The sequence below is a fragment of the Delphinus delphis genome, chromosome 18 (genome assembly GCF_949987515.2).
Source record: "Delphinus delphis chromosome 18, mDelDel1.2, whole genome shotgun sequence".
Taxonomy (NCBI): domain Eukaryota; kingdom Metazoa; phylum Chordata; class Mammalia; order Artiodactyla; family Delphinidae; genus Delphinus; species Delphinus delphis.
Window position 1 is genome coordinate 68,889,614 of NC_082700.1, and position 19,617 is coordinate 68,909,230.

At 40.5% G+C, this 19,617-nt stretch overlaps 1 protein-coding gene across 2 annotated transcripts in view; it reads right to left on the reverse strand.

Annotated features, from left to right (window-relative positions):
• NALCN (sodium leak channel, non-selective) overlaps positions 1–19,617 on the reverse strand; it is a 280,091-nt gene that overhangs the window by 187,607 nt on the left and 72,867 nt on the right. The window contains exons 7-9 of one of the 2 annotated variants that reach the window (XM_059995483.1): positions 19,271–19,413; positions 19,036–19,140; positions 10,385–10,471 (exon numbers count right to left, since the gene is read on the reverse strand). In XM_059995483.1, coding sequence (XP_059851466.1) covers positions 10,385–10,471; positions 19,036–19,140; positions 19,271–19,413 — 335 coding nt within the window. The remainder of the gene's footprint in view (positions 1–10,384; positions 10,472–19,035; positions 19,141–19,270; positions 19,414–19,617) is intronic. The other variant, XM_059995484.1, reaches the window with a different exon arrangement.

Consider the following 19,617-nt stretch of genomic DNA (forward strand, 5'->3'; position numbering starts at 1 on the left):
AACACTATAGTAGTAATTCTGCCACAATTTGACCTACTCATGGTAAAAGCCTATTATTTCTGTTCTTTATAGAAGGAGGCACACGATGGGATGTTACCAGAGAGAAATTGAGCTTAAGGAGGCCGGGTCTCAGGCATACTTTCATTTTCTTGTCACTGACTTTCTTCAAGATAATAGATCACTGGGTGTGTGTTGGAAGATGGCTCAAAGCCGTGCAGCAACATCTGTCAAACTGTCAAGAGATGAAATCTCCTACCTGAGAGGCAGGAGAAAAACAGCTCATCACAGCAGCAGCCCAGGAATGAGGTTCCAATTTAGCCGTGCTCTGTTTATCGTGCACTAGGGTGACCTCTTCAGCGCTGCTGTTGCTTACGCTAAAACGAGTTTAAACAGATAACTAACCGGTTGATGCTAAAAGAGTTGATTGTAACTTTTCCCTTTGCTGAAACTCAAAAATTAAAGAAAATTTCTAAATGGTTTTGGTAACACCACATAAAAGGATTACGTTATTGCCTGAAGATGGTAGAGTGTAAAATGTGCATACGTAGGTCAAGTATTAATATTTTGGATTTACTTTTCTAATATTTTAATGTTAGGTAGAAGTGATATGCCCTTTAGAATCTCACAGAATTTCTGAAAATCATTTGGAAAAATCAACAGGTAAATGGGCAACAAACAGGAATAAGCAATCTATAGAAAATATAAGTGGTCTATGTATATATGAAAAAATGCTCAACAACCATAGGCTTTAATCAGGGAGATTAAAATTTAACATCATGATATATCATGTCATGCCATCAGGTGTAAAAGTCTAATAACATCAAGTGTGGACGAGGATGTGAAAGAATGAGAACTCTTACTCTTGCTGGTAAGAGTAAAAAGTGGCACTTTCATCTGGGGAGCCATCAGGCAACATCTCATAAAGCCTAAGTTCACATCCTTGAACCGAGCAATTGTTCTCCTAACTATATATACTCAGATAATTCTTACACATGTGCACAAGAATGCGAGGGCAAGAAGGATCTTAGAATGTCTGCAAGAGCAAAACAATAAAAAACAACCTCAATGGCCATCAACAGAATGAGGAAGTGAATAAATGGACAAACTGTGAAATATTTCTGTAGTAGGATAAGATACAGTGATGAAGATGAAGTGGTTAAAAACAAGAGGTCGACTGCCTGCGAGGAAATTCCCACTCAGTAACTAGCTATGTGACCATCATCAGGTTACTTAGGCTCTCTGTGCCTCAAACTTCTCATTTGTTAAACAGAGATCATAACAGTACCTACATTTATGATGTTATGATCATTAAGTAATTTAACACCTCTGTGATATTTTGCTTTATAACAAGACATACATATTTGGTCTTTGTCCTGGTCCCTGACACAGATCTTTTAAAACCCTTGATATTTCCCTTGACGAGGGGGATAAAGGTGTCTTTTCTCATGTTAATGAGGTGACTTTGGAAAGCACCTAAGGATAAGGGCTGGTCACTAAAGGAGCCAACAACCAAAGGATTAGAGGGTTGGGACCAAAAGTCCTGGGAGAGGAGAGGGACTGGAGATTGAAGCAATCACCACTGGCAATGATTTAATCAACCCTGTCCATGCAATGAAGCCTCCATAAAACCCCAAAAGGACGGGGCTCAGAGAGCTTCCAGGTTGGTGAACATGCTGAGGTGTTGGCAGACTGTCTCTCAGAGAGCATGGAAGCTCCATGCCCCTTCCCCATACCTTGTCCTGTGCCATCTGTTCTACCTGGCTGTCCCTCATTGCATTGTTTTATAATAAGCTGGTAATCTAGTAAGTAAAATATTTTTCTGAGTTCTGTGAGTAGCTCTAGCAAATTATTCAAACCTGAGGAGGTCATTGGAACCTCCAACTAGAGCTGGTTGGTCAGAAGCCCAGGTGACATCTGAAAAGGAGGTGGCAGGGGTAGTCTTGTAGGACTGAGCCCTGAACCTTTGGGCTGAATTCAGGGTACTCAGCTGGTGTCAGAAAATTGCTTGGTGGTGTGAGAAAACTCTCCCCTCCCCCACTCCATTGGAATTGGTGATCAGAACCCTCAACTTCTAAGATGCTGTGTGCCGGACACATAGCGAGTGGTCCGTAAATGTAGCTATCATTATTTCTAAGAGTGGATACCGAGGTATTCTTCCTAACTGTGTTTCTATCAGTACATTATTTCTTAATGTTTTTAATGTGAGGAAATGATTGAACATTATATTGTCAAATGGCTCCAATTTACAAATTATTCATTTGTAAGTAGTTCATGGAAACTATGTGGCATTTCTCCAAAGAAATTATTTTACAGGTGATTTGAACTTCAGGTCAGACCATAATAACCTATTTAGCCTTTAACAGACTTCTCAAGTCCTGTATGACTTGACAGTTTCCTGGGGAAAGCGATCCCTGAGTTATAACCCCGAGGTCAAGTCCCCCTGCTCCATGGGACAAAGTTACGTGTCCCTTCTCACTCACCCCATGGAGCTCATGAAGAAGAGTGCTGAGTAGGTGGCTCCTATAGACAGAAATGGGAGCAGGGTTTTCAGAGGGGATTAAGAAGGAAAATTACCTTGAGTTCGTGCTGGAGGAAAGCCCAGTGCTTGGCTTAAGTGGACCTACTGCTTCCATTCACTTCCCATGACCTCCTGCCTCTGGCCAATGTCCCATTTTGGTGAAACTTCTCCCAGCTCTACACTCGCCTCTGGATGTCTTCTGATGAATCTCTTTAGAACCCTTAAATGGGAGGTCACCAAACTCAGTCACAATCTGCCATATTTGGGTAAAACGTAAGAAAAAGAAGGAAGCTAGTTTGCATGGTGAGAAAACAGAGGCAAATGCACAGACAGAAACAAAGATGAGAAATCCTGTGGCCCAAACAGACGGTAGAGAAGGGCAAAGAAAGCGCAGTCCCCCGGCAGCTCTGATTATACTCGCAATAAACACTCCCTGTGAGCATATGGTCTGATCCTCGCAACCAAATAATTCCTGACTAGGACATACTCACTTAATTCTCACGAGCCAAGGAAGGATATACTATCCCTAATTTATAGAAATATGCCCAAGGTCATAGTATAAGTAGCATAGCTGAAATACGGCTGTCTCCAAAGCCTGTTCTCTAAGAGGCTACAATTGGGTGGCTTATTCTCCCTCAGGAAAGATGCTGTCCCGGGAATTACCTCGCAGAATGAAGCAAGGACGTCTGCAGCTGCAGAGGCAGGCATGAGAGGTAGGGGAGTCATGTCAGCACAGTCCAGCAGTCTGTGCTGGAGGCAGTTGTAGCACAAAAAGAAAAGGAAACCAGGTGCGGTGTTTGGCTTATTCACGTTCTCCATCACTTCCAGCCAGGAAGTGATGTTCCCATAGCCAGGACTGAAGGCAGGAAGGGGAGGGACCCCAGACAACGAGCAACTCAGCAGAGCACAGGGAAGTGAGGATAGACAGATACAGAAAGACGTTCCAGGCAAGATGACTGGGAAGTGGAGGGGGGCATGTTTCAGGGGCAACAGGACATTCGCTTACTTGTCCTTAACTTAGGAATGAATTTGTTAGGAATTGCATAGATTTAGATCATGACTAATTTCCTTATTAAACGTGGTATGAAGTTCATTAATAAACCTGAAAAATGTCCTAGCAAAATTAACTCTGTTAACATTAAGTGAATTAACTAAAAATTTCAACAAGTGGCATCAGAGAGCTCACCACACAGAACCTACGAGGTCAGTAAGACGGCTCTTCTTGTCCACCTGCTCCAAACTCGTGGTTGTGAAGTTCAGTGTGCACGCATATGTATTCTCACTCATTATAAAAACAGAAAAGACCACCCTAAGGGCCCCAGATTGAATCCTTTCCTGTATGCCTGCATATGACTCCCATTATGATTATAATTATAGCTATAATTATATTTATAATTTGTCTCAGAACACAGAATGGAATTTGTAGGGTTTCAAACTGCAGACCAAAGGTGCCTATTTTTTCCTAGATAAATGGCTCTATAGAGCCTATTATTCTGTAAAAACGTGAGAAGATCTCTAAGGTCCCTAATTCAATTGATACCTCCATAATCAACATATGTAAAGAAGAGGTAGAAATACCACAAATATTGCAACATTTGAAATAAGGTAAAGTGTGTGTAGGGATGTGGGGAAAAATATTTTTTTAAATAAAAAACAATAAAAAAAATTGTTCCTATTGCTTAGAGCCTAATCACTGCTTACTGGAATATATAAAATCCTGATAGAGCTATTCATACAATGTAAAAAAATGTGTATACACATATATAGATGTACACATGTCTTTTAAATAGATAGGTAGATAGATACACACATACAGAGAGAGAGAGCGGAAAAAAATAAAGTGTTATACATCAAACACCCAGAATCACAGAAGCACCAGTCACATCATGTATTTAGTTTAACAGTAGTGGGGAAAGTTAAGCCACATCAGTCAATCATGTTTCATTAAATTACCTCATTACTTATAGCTGGTGGGGAAGACAGATAGACGCGTACCAATAAACTAGACAAGGATACAGAAAGCAGAAAAGAAAGTAAAAATACAAGACACGACACCAGTGAAGAAAGTTAGCCAATGTGAAGCAATTTCACCTGAAACAAGGACAGAGATGATTTTTAAATGTCCTTCACTTATAAGAGAATTTGAGCCAGTCTCCATTTATGCTGAGTTAAGATTTCAACAGTTTGAAATTATGAAGACATAAAACTTACGGGAAGACTTTTTGGGAATAATGGAAATTCACGCACTACTTACCCTTATGCCATCTTTGTAAACTAAAGTCACACGTCTGTACCTTATTTCATGGGTCACCCAAACAAAGGCCTCCTGACACCCAGCAGGTAAAATGAATGAGAAAAGCAGACCCGGAGTCATGTACTAAACACACAGGGACCACCCTCACTTCTACAATCATGTTCATTTTTCCTTTCTTTTTGCAAACAATGTTTTCCTTCATGCATGCATTTACGTGTGTATTTATATATGTGTGCACTTATGAATTTATTATTTATTTATTTTCTGTCCATAGAGTGATGGGCAAAGAGAAATACTTTGCTACTCTGAGAAAAGTGACTGTACGACTCTGTGGATAAATAAAACACACATTCCCAGTGCTGTCGGGACAACAATATGGACCATTGGGAGACTCCCGGAAACTGGAGAGACAGTGCCCAATGCGGCGGCCACTGCCCAGCTCCAGCCAATTACACCACATGGGAGTGAGGGTCCTGTGTTGCCAGATCTTTCTATTTTACAAAAGCAGTAGGATATATGGGTTTTCATATGAAATTTCTGCTTTTTAAACTTGGGGTCAAATTTGGAAACAAAGTTCCACTTTCAAGACAAAATCAATAATTCCTAATACCCAAATGGTATTAGGTCACTCGTTGACCATCTCAGATACTGCTTCTACCTCATTCTTCCAATCTTTTCCAACAAATGGCCAAATCACTAACTCAATTTAATTACAGCTGTTCAAATGCTTCATTCCTATAAATTCTACTTTTTTAGTAGGTAGGAATTGGTTTTGATTCTTTTCAACTGTTATTCCTAAGATTACATTTCTAAACACAGATGTATTTATTTCACATGCTGACCATGACCGTTATGATTCTTATTGTCATGGAGTTTCCTCTGGTTGGAAAAGCAGACATTAAATAACAAATTATACCATTAAAATTTTTTAAATTAAAATTATGATAAACACAAAAGAAAAGCATAGGAGGATATGGGCACATATAACTGGGCTACCTGATCTGTTTCTTTCAGGACGAAGAAGGCTTCCTTAAGAAAGTGACATCTGAGCTGAATTCTGAACTCTGAGTGGGAGAGAAGAGTGTTCTAGAAAGAGGAAACACTATGTGAAAATGACAGGGCCTCTGGGAGGCAGAAATGCTGCTTTATAGAAGAGATATAATGTTTAAATTCAGGGGTAAAGGGTCTTAGGAGACTGGCTTCTAACGCTGACCGCTAGGTTACCTCTGGGAAGTGGAATGAGGGAGGACAGTTGGAAGAAGTTAAAGCAAACTCTTACTTTTTATTTTATTTCTACAGTTTAAAAGTCATTTTAGAAGAACACACTCACATTTTGCTCGTTTTAAAAATAAAAAGAGTGACCAACAAGGGCTTAATTTCCAAAATATATAAACAGCTCATGCAGCTCAATATCAAAAAACCAAACACCCCAATCCAAAAATGGGCAGAAAGACCTAAATAGACATTTCTCCAAAGAAGACACACAGATGGCCAACAAGCACATGAAAAGATGCTCAATAGCTCTAATTACTAGAGAAATGCAAATGAAAACTACAATGAGGTACCACTTAACACCAGTCAGTATGGCCATCATCAAAATAGCTACAAATAATAAATGCTGGAGAGGGTGTGGAGAAAAGGGAACCCTCCTACAATGTTGGTGAGAATGTAAACTAGTGCAACTACTATGGAGAACACTACGAAGTTTCCTTAAAAAACTAAAAATAGAGCTACCATATAATCCAGCAATCCTACTCCTGGGCATATATCCAGAGAAAACTCTAATTCAAAAAGATACATGCACCCCAATGTTCATTGCAGCACTATTTACAACAACCAAGACATGAAAGCAACCTAAGTGTCCATCAACAGTGGAATGGATAAAGAAGATGTGGTACATATATACAATACAAGATGTAGCACATATATACAATATATTGTACATATATACAATGGAATATTACTCAACCATAAAAAAGAATGAAATAATGCCATTTGCAGCAACGTGGATGGACCTAGAGATTATCATACCAAGTGAAGTAAGTCAGACAGAGAGAGACAAATATCATATGATATCACTTATATGTGGAATCTAAAAAAATGATACAAATGAACTTACCGACATAACAGAAAAGACTCACCGACACAGAAAACAAACTTATGGTTACCAAAGGGGGCGCAGGTGAGGGATAAATTAGGAATTTGGGATTAACAGGTACATACTACTACATATTAAATAGATATACAGCTACTGTATAGCACAGGGAACTATATTCAATGTCTTGTAATAACCTATAATGCAAAAGAATGTGAAAAAGAATATATATGTATATATATGTTTATATATATATATAAAACTGAATCACCTTGCTGTACACCAGAAACTAACACAACATTGTAAATCAACTATATTTCAATAAAAAAGAAAACAAACAGAAAGAATAAAAATAAAAAGGAGTAATATATGCTATAGTTTGTCTTTGAGTGAGATATTATAATCCAAGGCAGTGAGTGAGGTATGGTTCAGAAGAAAATTTTCCTGTTAACTAGTTTTAGACAGCATTAATCATTAGTAAGAGCCAAGTGAGTATTTCACGACCATTGTATCTTCAGTACTTTTTCTTTACTTTTTTTCTCTTTAATAAGGTAATAATTAATTCATTTTTCACCCAGACGTGGAAATGTACTCTCTCTTTTTAGTCACAGCTCACGTCATGCCCAATACAAAGAGGCGACCCCTTGGCCATCCCACTTTTCATCCATACTCTTACAGATCAGCTCTTTCTGGAAAGCATCAGGACCAAAGATGGGATGCTGAGCTGCATGGAGCCTCATCCTGAATTGTCTGCATTCCTTCTCCCATTGTCTCAAACCACATGTACCATCAACCATACAACTTACCAAGCATGCTGCCACACCCACCATACATGCCTAATACTCACGTCTCCCAGATGCCACATCCACACAGGGCTAGCCTAACATCCACCCCCCTCTGCTGACCTTTATTTCCCTATGTCCCTGCTCCGTGCTGCCCCTCCATCACACCTTCATTGCCATCTAGCTCTTGCCATCTCAAATCTTTTTTTTTTAAATAAGTTTATTTCTTTCATTTATTTATTATTTTTGGCTGTGTTGGGTCTTTGTTGCTGTGCGCGGGCTTTCTCTAGTTGCAGCGAGCAGGGGCTACTCTTTGCAGTGCGCAGGCTTCTCACTGCAGTGGCTTCTCTTGCGGCGGAGCACGGGCTCTAGGCACACGGGCTTCTGTAGTTGTGGCGCACAGGCTTCAGTAGTTATGGCTCGCGGGCTCTAGAGTGCAGGCTCAGTAGTCGTGGCACACGGGCTTAGTTAGCCACTCCGTGGCATGTGGGATCTTCCTGGACTAGGGCTCGAACCCATGTCCCCTGCATTGGCAGGTGGGTTCTTAACCACTGCACCATCAGGGAAGCCCCTCAAATCTTTTTGATATAGAGGCTTGCTTCCTAATTCCAGACTGCAACCTTGAGGCATCTATTAACAAGCATTTACTAAAATTTTAAGCAATGCATTTGGGGCATAGGAAGACCCTGATTTGGTACTCCTAACAGGCCTGATCCTTGATTTCTATTACAAATGAATGTTTCCTTGGCATATTTTTTCAGCTAGATAGAGCATGGTACCAGGAACCAGAAGACCAGGTAAAAGTCCTGGCTTCTCCGTTTGTGTGAGGTCAGGAGACTCAGGCGGCCCTCTGGGTCTCCACTTCACCTCTACAAAGGCCCATAGAGGATGTCAATCTTTCCGCAGCACAGGGCTGTACTGAGTCTCACCCTTCCTCACTCCCTGCCTCATGCTTTCAGTCTCGGTTAAAGTACTATTACCTCACGAGGACCTCCCCTGACTCTCAGACAAGGAGAGCGGACTCCAAATTACATACTCCCATAGCATCCTGCATTACTCCTTACAAACGCCCATCACTCCTGTGATTGCTAGTTCAAAGCTGGGTTTTCTCCTCACTGCCTGAAGTACGCTGTAAGCTCCACGAGGGGAGGGGCTGGGCTTCTCTTGCTCAGGACCATCTTTGTGTCAGTAAATATCAGTTGGTGGATTAATGAATAATGTAAGTAAAAGTACTTTTTAGGCAAGAAGCTGCTGCTACTACAATGGTTGTCATTGTTATTGCTATGACAGTAATAGCAGTAGTAGAGGTAGCTACAGAAGTTGAATTATTAGCAGCATTGTCACCATCCAATATATGACAGAAAGAGAAGCAGAGAATAGTACTTAACATTATCAGTATTCATTGTAAACTCTTCCTCTTTTTCTGCTCTATTCTTTTTTTTTTTTTTTTTTTTTGCGGTACGTAGGCCTCTCACTGTTGTGGAGCACAGGCTCCGGACGCGCAGGCTCAGCGGCCATGGCTCACGGGCCCAGCCGCTCCGCGGCATGTGGGATCTTCCCGGACCGGGGCACGAACCCGTGTCCCCTGCATCGGCAGGCGGACTCTCAACCACTGCGCCACCAGGGAAGCCCCTGCTCTATCCTTTTAATGGATACAAACAAATAACTATATGATTAAACAGCCATATAGATGTAGCCCACACAAGAGGTTCAGAGGACAGTATTTTGCTACTTATGTACCAATCCTTAAAATGCACCAGTCCCCACCTGGAGAAAGATACAAAAGAAAGACAGAAGATGTGTTCTCATCCTGAAGCAGGTGATAAACCCTTCCCCAAATTATAGGGGGGGGATGTGAAAAACTATAAGAAGCAGTCCCCTTGTAGGAAGAGGATTTACAACTGAAAACAGGAAGAGGGGGAAGAAAATAAAATTCTCCAGGAGGAAGAATCAGTTTTCTGCTCCCAACATGGGACAGCTTGAGTTTTCACCCTTGAGGAGGGAAGTGGAAATATAAAAAGCCCAGGAACGGCAGGGATGCTGCTATTGTTAAGGTGATGTTGTTTTGAATGAGTTACTGCTATTGGTGGGCAGGGAGGGGGCACATGAAAGAGAAGAGGCCTCTGTGGTCCACTGAAGAAAAGGATTTTATTAGGCTTTCTGGGGAGCTCAGAGCAGAAGGTAAGTCCAGAAGGTTCACAGGCCAGAGACCTCATGGCCCATCCTCCGGTCACTTGCCAGGACTTTGGGCTCCCCTGCAATCCCGTCGCCTTGTGTCTGCTGCAGGTGCACTTTGTTAAGGAAGTGCCTTTATTATACCATGCTGCTCGGAGAGCTTGCAGACGCAGAACAACAGACTACATATTCAAGACATTTCCTTCCTGCGTACATGGTGAGGTACTCAGGTAAGTGAATTGTGATGTTGACTGCCCCCCGCCCCAAACAATTCAGGCCTTTGCAGAAGAATACCTTTACAAGGTTTAATGAGACAACAAAATTCTTCATCAATTCATTACCGCTGGCCTGCTTTTAGCTGTGTGCGTTCATTTACCAGAAATTTACCAGATCCCTAGTGTGTATCTAAAAAGGATGCCAGGTCCTGCGAATACAGGATGGAGTGTAATATTGCCCACAAATTTGGGTGGATCTAGAGCTTGGAGAGCTGTAGATTTCCTCGTATAAAATCAAATCAAAGACCTTTGGGGGTGACTTTTAGAAATGGCATCATACCGCACCTGGAGGCAAGCTGGGGCACGTCCCTGGGGTTTGTTGACGTCTACAGCTACCAGCTGCCACCCGCCAGCGGAGTCTTCGTGAAACATCTTCAAGACAAAGGGGAAATGAGTCAGAGACACTTACATGGAACATCAAGAACTCTAACTTTGTCTGCGGCTTTTTACGTTTTCTTTGTTATCAAAGATTTGTCTTCTTATGGCTTTATATTTAGAACATGAGTCATTCCATTTTAACACTGCAAACTTAAGTGAATAATCATAATAAAGATTATAGCTTGCATTAGTTGAGCACTTGCTATGCATCAGGCCGTTTCTGCCTTACATATGCTTTGCGTATATCTGCCCAAATATTCTTCTCCACAAGACTTTAAAAGTAGGTATTTTATCCCCATTATGTTGATTATTATATATAACATCTCAGAGAAAATGAAAATTAGAATTCCAAAGCGTGGTGTGTTTTTACAAAAAGTGGTAAACTTTTATCTTTATTTAGTAGACAGTTCTCACTGAACCAACAGAAAAATATTCTCAGGATAAATAATATAATGTGCACAGGGAAATAGGGGAATGTTGTTTTATTTTATTTTTTTAATTAATTAATTAATTTTTGGCTGCAGTGGGTCTTTGTTGCTGTGTGCGGGCTTTCTCTAGTTGCAGCAAGCAGGGGCTACTCTTTGTTGCAGTGCGTGGACTTCTCATTGTGGTGGCTTCTCTTGTTGCGGAGCACGGGCTCCAGGTGTGCGGGCTTCAGTAGTTGTGGCTTGAGGGCTCAGTAGTTGTGGCGCATGGGCTTAGTTGCTCCGTCGCATGTGGGATCCTCCCGGACCAGGGCTTTAACCTGTGTCCCCTGCATTGGCAGGTGGATTCTTAACCACTGCGCCACCAGGGAAGTCCGGGAATGTTATTTTAATGGTAGGAGAATTACAAATCACTTAAAAGACTTTGTGAAATTAGCTTGTATAAGCCACAATTAATCTGCTCAGCAGAAATTTTATGTATACATAGTTAGGAAGGGAAAAAGTAGTTTCTTTTGGCTTAAAAGACATAAATGATGAAATTCAGGATAGTACAGGATGCTAAAATCTGACAGTCATTGAATTAGACATCCAGGTTGCTGGATGTGTAGGTTATCTTACTCATATTCTACCACCTTAAAAATTAGTTATCTAGGGGCTTTCCTGGTGGCTCTGTGGTTAAGAATCCGCCTGCCAATGCAGAGGACATGGGTTCGAGCCCTGGTTTGGGAAGATCCCACATGCTGCGGAGCAACTAAGCCCGTGTGCCACGACTACTGAGCCTGCGCTCTAGAGCCCATGAGACACAACTACTGAGCCCGTGTGCCGCAACTACTGAGCCTGAGCTCTAGAGCCCGCAAGTCACAGCTACTGAGCCTGCAAGCCACAACTACTGAAGCCCGCGCACCTAGAGCCCATGCTCCACAACTAGAGAAGCCACTGCAATGAGGCCCGTGCACCACAACGAAGAGTAGACCCCGCTCACCGCAACTAAAGAAAGCCCAAGTGCAGCAACGAAGACCGAAGGCAGCCAAAAATAAATAAATCAATAAATAGATTTATTAAAAAAATTAGTTATCTATCAATAATATACTACACTGGAAAGCATGTACCACTTATAAATATTTTCCCACTAATATATATTTTCTTTTCCTTACATGTGCAGGGGTGTGGTGGAATAGGGTAGAATTAAGGATTTTTATTTTTCTAAGAAAAGACACCAACTACAAGCACTCACTGTTTTATTCCAGCCTGAGCTCACTATCTCACAGACATAAACATTTTCTTTGTCATATTTATGTCTTCGTGTTCGTCTGACCCTGTCTGTGTTCAAAAGGGTAACTGTTGATGGAAACACGAGATGATGCAAAGATCCCATTACCTAGGATTTATCATTATAATTTCAAACTCCTGGTAACAGAGGTAGTAGATCATTTGCAGAAAGAAAACTTGCCCTCTATAAAATAAGGGAGGCGGAGAGTGACAAATGCCAAAATTCATAGGCCATACATGTATTTTTAAAATGACAAAATGGCGGTGCACATTTACACAAAGATTCTCTGATCCAAGGTGCCAATTACAAATGGTTCTTTTCAGCTGCCCATTTACAGGATTCTGATTCCCTTTAGAATGAATTTTAAAAGGTTAAGTTTAGTGGTAGAATCAAGCACATCCATGATAAATAGGCTCATTCTGAGAATACATACGTTGGTTGAGATGCAAACATGCATAAGTGCCTTTTAAAGTATCTGTCAAATGTCTGGGAGTCTCTTTTTAAGGCGAAAAGACAAAAGCAATCCCGCCAGTCACGAGGTAGGAACCCTTTGTACAAGCAACCTCTACTCTCTTACCATGGAGCAAAGGATCCCTGGGGCACATATTTGCTTTCATCAGGAGCAGACTAATTTTCTCTGTTAAATGATTTTTTTTCCAATAGACTAAAATCAAATGAATCAATTTAATTGTTAGTAAAAGTGCTCTCTCAAGGTCAGTCTTTGTGTGAAATAAAGTGAAGGAAATGCAAACATGGTCCATTTCTCTTTAGTTCCCTGAATTATACAACAACATTTGGATTGGTTAATGTAACAGTAGCTACGTGAGGCACATGGTGGGATATCCAGAGCCATGAATCCTAGGGTGAAGTCCTTAGGGGAGTGTGGCAGGGGCAGGGGTCTCCACATATCTGTTCCTCTTGTCTTACAAACTAAGAAAAATTTTATGGCCACCAAAAACAAAAAAAAGGACATTCTTTCCCTTTCTTGAAGCTCATCTTGACCATGTAATTATATATATACACTGGTCTATGAAATGAAAGCAGAAACTTTCTATTTTTTTCTTTCCTGCTCTTTGGAATATGGATGTAAGAGTTACAGCTACAGCAGCCATTTTAGTCCAGGAGGCAATTTGGGGAATGGAAGTGATGCAAGGTGGAGCAAAAAGGTAGAAGGATTCTGGATCTATAGCAACACAGACCACTGTAACAACCTTGAATGACATCCTCCAACTTTATATGAGAGAGAAAGGAACTCTATCTTATAGAAGCCACTTATTTGGGGCTTTTTGTCCCTTGCAGCTGAACCTAAGTTAACACAAGTGGCTTCATTTTGAATGTCCAATGATTTATTTCAGTTTTAAAGATACTAACTGTTCCCCTCTCATTATATTAGTAATACAGGTTTACTATTAAATACTTAGAAAATGTGTACGAGCTGTAAAAAAAAATCTTAAGCCCATTCCCCAGAGACAAGCACCCCTAATATTTCAGAGTTAACCTTTCAGGTATATTATGCCCACACACACATATACATATAAACATCAGACCCTTTTACTGCATTAATATGTTATTTGCATATTTTCATATCAATAAAGTTCAATCATGATTTAATGGCTTGCATTTATTCTAATTTCATAATTTATAATCAATAATTTATGACTAGAGTTAATTTTCTTTCTCTCTTTCTTTCTCTTTCTTTTTTACTGAAATGCCTCCATAAACATTCTCAAATGTACATCTTTGAGCATTGACCAGAATTTTTCTTAGGATAAATTCCTAGAAGTACAATCTCTTTGTCAAATAGTTTACATATTTTTAAGGCTTTTGACACATATTGCCAAACTATTTTCTAGAAAGGATGCTCTAATTCACACTTAGTAATTATGTATGAAAGTACCCCTTTCTCCATCTTTCAGTCAACAAGAAAACCTTTTTTTGTTTGTTTTAATAGAAAAGAGAAGCCAGAAAAAAGATAGCACATTGACAGCAGGGCCTGTAATGACCAAATTAAAAGGAGGTAGGATCTAAGGGAGCAAAACTGAAGACCCTTATGGCTGCGGAGGCTGGTTTTTTTTTTTGTGGTACGCGGGCCTCTCACTGTTGTGGCCTCTCCCATTGTGGAGCACAGGCTCCGGACGCACAGGCTCAGCAGCCATGGCTCACGGGCCCAGCCGCTCCATGGTATGTGGGATCTTCCCGGACCGGGACACGAACCCATGTGCCCTGCATCGGCAGGCAGACTCTCAACCACTGCGCCACCAGGGAAGCCAAGGAAGTTGGTTTTGAGCCCCCATTCTAGCACATACCAGTTATGTAATATTGGATAAAAAATTAACTTTCCAATCCTTGTCCTTTTTTAATCTGCAAAGCAGAGACAATAATAATACCAACTTCACAATGTTATTGTGAAGATTAAATAAGATTGCTTGTAAAGTCAATAGCGTAGTGCTTAGTGCAGCTCTCAAGATACGTGATTTATTGTAATAAAGTGTTATGAATTAGTGGAGTATTACCAATAACCACACGAGCACTTTCCTCTTAGTACAATCACTTGGGAATCCATGGAGGTTTCAGTCTCGAGAATCATCTCATGCTTGCCTGTTTGCAACTGCCAGCGTTTTATAAAGGGTCACTTGACTTTGCTAAGAATGCTTTGTGGATTGTTCTATTGTACTTTAGGCAGAATATCATCATCAATGACAACAGTAACAGATTATCTAATGGGAGGTGGTAGAGAATGGATCTTGGTAATACGGGTGACCACTAGCAACTGAATTAAAATTCCAAACCCAAGACACACGTACACATTTGGTAATGAAAATAAAATCCAAAATTTATTTTGAAATTCCCATGCTCTTTGGGTTCTTTCAAAATCAATCATCTTAAAAAACAGGTAATAGGGCTTCCCTGGTGGCACAGTGGTTGAGAGTCCGACTGCCGATGCAGGGGACACGGGTTCGTGCCCCGGTCCGGGAAGATCCCACATGCCGCGGAGCGGCTGGGCCCGTGAGCCATGGCTGCTGAGCCTGCGTGTCTGGAGCCTGTGCTCCACAACGGGAGAGGCCACAACAGTGAGAGGCCCGCATAACGCAAACAAAACAAAACAAAACAAAACAAAAAAACAGGTAATAGTCATTATCACACAAAATAATGAGGGTGGGCACTTGACTTGATTTCTTAATTAAATAATATACTCAATGACTTAGACTCACAAGATATAATTCTCATGTATGGCTTCCTATGATGAATGTATTATTCCATTACTGTAGTTTCTTATTAGAAGGAGCTCACTATTGTACCTTCTACCAAAGCCTTCCCAGAAATTGCTGTCACTAAATTGCTTTCTCACATATTTTAATGATGTATATTCATGTGGAAACCAATAGTCTTGGAACGCAGTAAACAAATTTTTACTAAAGTTTTGTTTTGGAGCATTACATTGTACACATCTTTTCATGGAGGAGAAATTCTTTTTATTTTCCATCATGTGCCTTTTCATCTATGCCTTTCTGCCTTTACGCCGGTATTGCACATTGACACAGAAGTTGTTCCAGTATGGTAGGAACCCATATTCTGAGAAGGTTCATGGAACTACAGAGGAGAAAGAATTCCTGTGTCCTTTTATCAACTCCACCCTTATCTGTCTTGTATCTTAATTCAGAAAACATGGGCCAGCAAGTGTGCTCAGTCAGAGACAATGACAGACCCAGAAATTATTGCTCTCTTTAGACAGTCAGAATATTTACTTACCCATCCCTCAATATGACCCTACTGGGCCATGATTTGTATATAAAAGTTAGGTACGGATTGATTGCCAGATGCTGCCTTGTGTCTCTTGTCACTATATATACAAAACTTAGCCTTGCAGGGCCCTAAAGTTTAGTTCTTTCGGTTCTCTTCCAGGGAAAGTGAGATAAGCTCATTCCTACTGTGAATCAGCCTAGATCAGAAGACCACACGACTGGCAACAGGTATCTGAGGTGAAGTGTCTATTAGAGAATAGGAGTGCAAGTCTGGACCGGACATGCACGATGCCCAGGATGTGTTCCGCTAGCACATCGGCCCATCTCAACACCTTTCTCTGGGGCAACACCCCTACAAATGTGTAGCATGGAAGTCCTATTGTGGGTTGACACAGGGGGCTATTATATCCTGGATGTACAAATCTCTTGCACTTTAATCCAACATATAACTGAGCATGCGGCAACAGTGACCTGTGTCAAATGATTATGCAGGTACGAGAGTCACCTTCCCCATCAGAGTTCAGGCAAACTACTGACTACTAATCTGCAAATTTCCACATCGTTTTCCTTTTGTTTTCCTGCTACCTGCTCTATTATGGTCTCCATAAGACCTTTGGCATTAGTTTTTCTGTAATTTGTTTCTATGCTGTGACTCTGAGGCAGGTTGCTTTGTTATTTTAAAGAAAGAGTTCTCATCACTGATTCTCTTTTGCCTCTTAACATATCAGAGCCATTCCTGTTGAACCTCTTAAGATGTCGGAAAGCCCCTACTTTATCCTGTTAATGTGTATAATTTTTCTTTCTACTCACGCAGCCCTCCTGGAAAGTCCAGGGACTTAGAAATATCAACAAGGCCACCATCCCCAGGACCCTCTTTGCCCTCCTATGAGGATAACTTACAGAGAACAACTGCAGACGTCCCACATACTAGAGGAAGACAAGAACTGACTTCATTTCTGAAAAGCTGTGTGCTTCACAATACACAACCATCTTTATTTTATTTCCCTAAAGCCCATCAGTTTTGTTAGAATTAGAAACTTGTGATTTAGTGTTTTAAACCATCGAACGAGAGGGCCTTTGTGCAGAGCTGTCTCTGATTTTACAAACGTAACAGAATCACGGCAAATGATGCCTCTCCCTTCCACACACACAAAAGCATCTGGAGCACTTGCTCAGTGGCTGGCGAGGGGATGGGCGGGGCCTGCGGCCTGTTGCCAGGCAGCCCAAGTGGTGTTTTACCAGAGAGGCTGCTGCTGGAGCTTCGGTTGCTTAGCAACCAGGTCCTCAGCCATAGCATTTTTCTTAATGAAGGTTTTTCACAATTCTCTGTGTGATTACCTCTGCTGAATACCTAGACGCATTACGTCTGAATTACCACCTTATTCCTCCTGATTAAGGACAATTTTGCAACAAAGCAATTTTGTACAACTGTGTTCACGGTCTTTCCACATTTGACTTTCTATTGTAACTGCTGGCTGACTCGGTGGCACTTCCAAACACCACTTTTCCAGCTGTGGTTTTACAACTAAGAGTTACTTAATAAGCACTATATGGTTTTAAAGACATTTTAGGTCATCTCTCAGGAATATCAAATGTGAATTCTGTGTGGAGTTCATAGTTCTATGTCCCACTTTGTTCTCAATGTCTATACTGGAAAACACACCTCCACGAGGCCGTCACTCTATTTAAAAGACATGTCAGAATGGACTTGGAACTTTACGATTTCTCATAGTTCACTAAAAAGATGAGAGAAGAAATGAGTACTAGATGTGGCAGGCTCACTGAAGGTTTTCCTACATGCCATCTGTGACATAACCTAGATAACACTTAAAAAAATCTTTCATGGACGTTTGAATAGCTGTTTGACAAAACTGAATAATATAAATACTATTTCATCTATAATGAACTAGACCATTCGAACTTTCACAACATCATAAAAATACTGCACAAGGCTCTTCCAAATATTAGCATGTTTAATAGCATTTTCACTATTAGCTATTAAATATAAATATTTTATTTTTTTTTACCTTTGCACTTCTTCTTAATATTATTCCTCTGCTTCCTCATCCCCACTCCCAGTGAGCCACTATCCTGAATCCTTTTCTTTATAATTTTAATACATAGGCATAAATACAATTATTTAAAAAAATAATATATTATTTTAAAAGTAATAATTATATAAATATAATTATTAAAAGTTCAATTTGGAGATTTTCAAAGTAAAATTTGTACCTCGGATCTTTCACAGATACCTTTGTCCTAACAGACCCGTGTAAGTATTTACAAACTTATGTTAAATTTCTCTTAAAATTTAACATTAAAGCAATAGTTGCAAGGCATAACATAATTTCATTCTCAATTCTGGAATTTTTATTTTCTCTCTCTTTTATTAAGATTTATACCAGAAGAAGATATATAAACCTATTCTTCCTCTTTCTAACCACCAAGAAACAAACACACAAAACAAAACCAAAAATAAAAACAAAAGACATTGGATCTGAATTGCCCTCTTATGTAATAAATGCCATGCCACTTCTAGTCAAATTCTAGGATACTTCCAATTTCTCGGAAGCATAGTGGAAACCTTCTGAATAGGCAGTAATTCCTCAAAATTCACAGGCATGCATTTGGGATGGAGGGGTCTTCTTCATAATTTATTATATTGTGATTGGTTCATTCTGAATGAAATAAATTTTCCTTCCGAAAAATTCTAATCCTATACATAAGGGCCATTATATGGGTTTCAATTACGTGAATATTTTAAAATGGGGAATTCCACAGTTGCTATATTTTATCAGCAAGTCCTTGGAGGACATGTGACGGTAGAATCAAATCGAAGGTACATAATAAATATGATAAGCCTGGTTTTCTGTCAAACCCACCGATGGGGCTGTTAAAAATATAGGTGCCCTTGCCCCATCATCCAGAAAATCTGATTTAGTCGCTCTGGGTTTGGGGCTTTGCACCTGTATTTTTAAGCAGCTCCCTCAGTGAATCCGATTGCAGAAGTTGGTGATAACAGGGTTTCTCAAGTCCCATCAAGTCCCATCAATTTCCAGGGTGGTGCAGCGGGACACGCCCAGTTCGAGTGGGTTACATCATCATCTCCGGATACTGTACCTGCGTCGTGGCTGTCGAAGTAGTGCTGCTTCTAGATCCCCACATCTGTTGAAACTGTACCCTGATTTCTGCAAATGTTTCAATGATGACAGCAATAAACACATTCTGAAAGAAAATGACAAACCACATTTACCAAGACTGGGCGTGAGGGAGTGAGGGCAACTGAAAACAAACAAAAAGATCTGCAGAAACTGTCAGAAAGCATAGACTGGATGAGTACTAATTTTTAGAGTACCTTAACAAGCCAGGCAAGGAAGAAAATAAGGGTAATGAAGTAGAAATAGGAACGCCAGCGGGGAAAGCTGTCGATGGCTCTGTACATGAGGAATACCCATCCTTCCTGGGATGCAGCCTCGTACACGGTGAAGATGCTGGTGCCTGTTAAGAGAGAGGGGAGCCGGCTAAGCTGGGGTGGACTTTTGAAATGAGAAAACATTTTTCAGAAACACAATCAATATTTATCCATGCTCATTTTCTCAATGACAAAAGCTCTTCTAAAGGGACTCAAATCACATGCAACATTTTATTGCTCTTAGTCTTAGGATTTTGATAAAGTTGCTTCTGACTTCAAGCCAGGGCAGT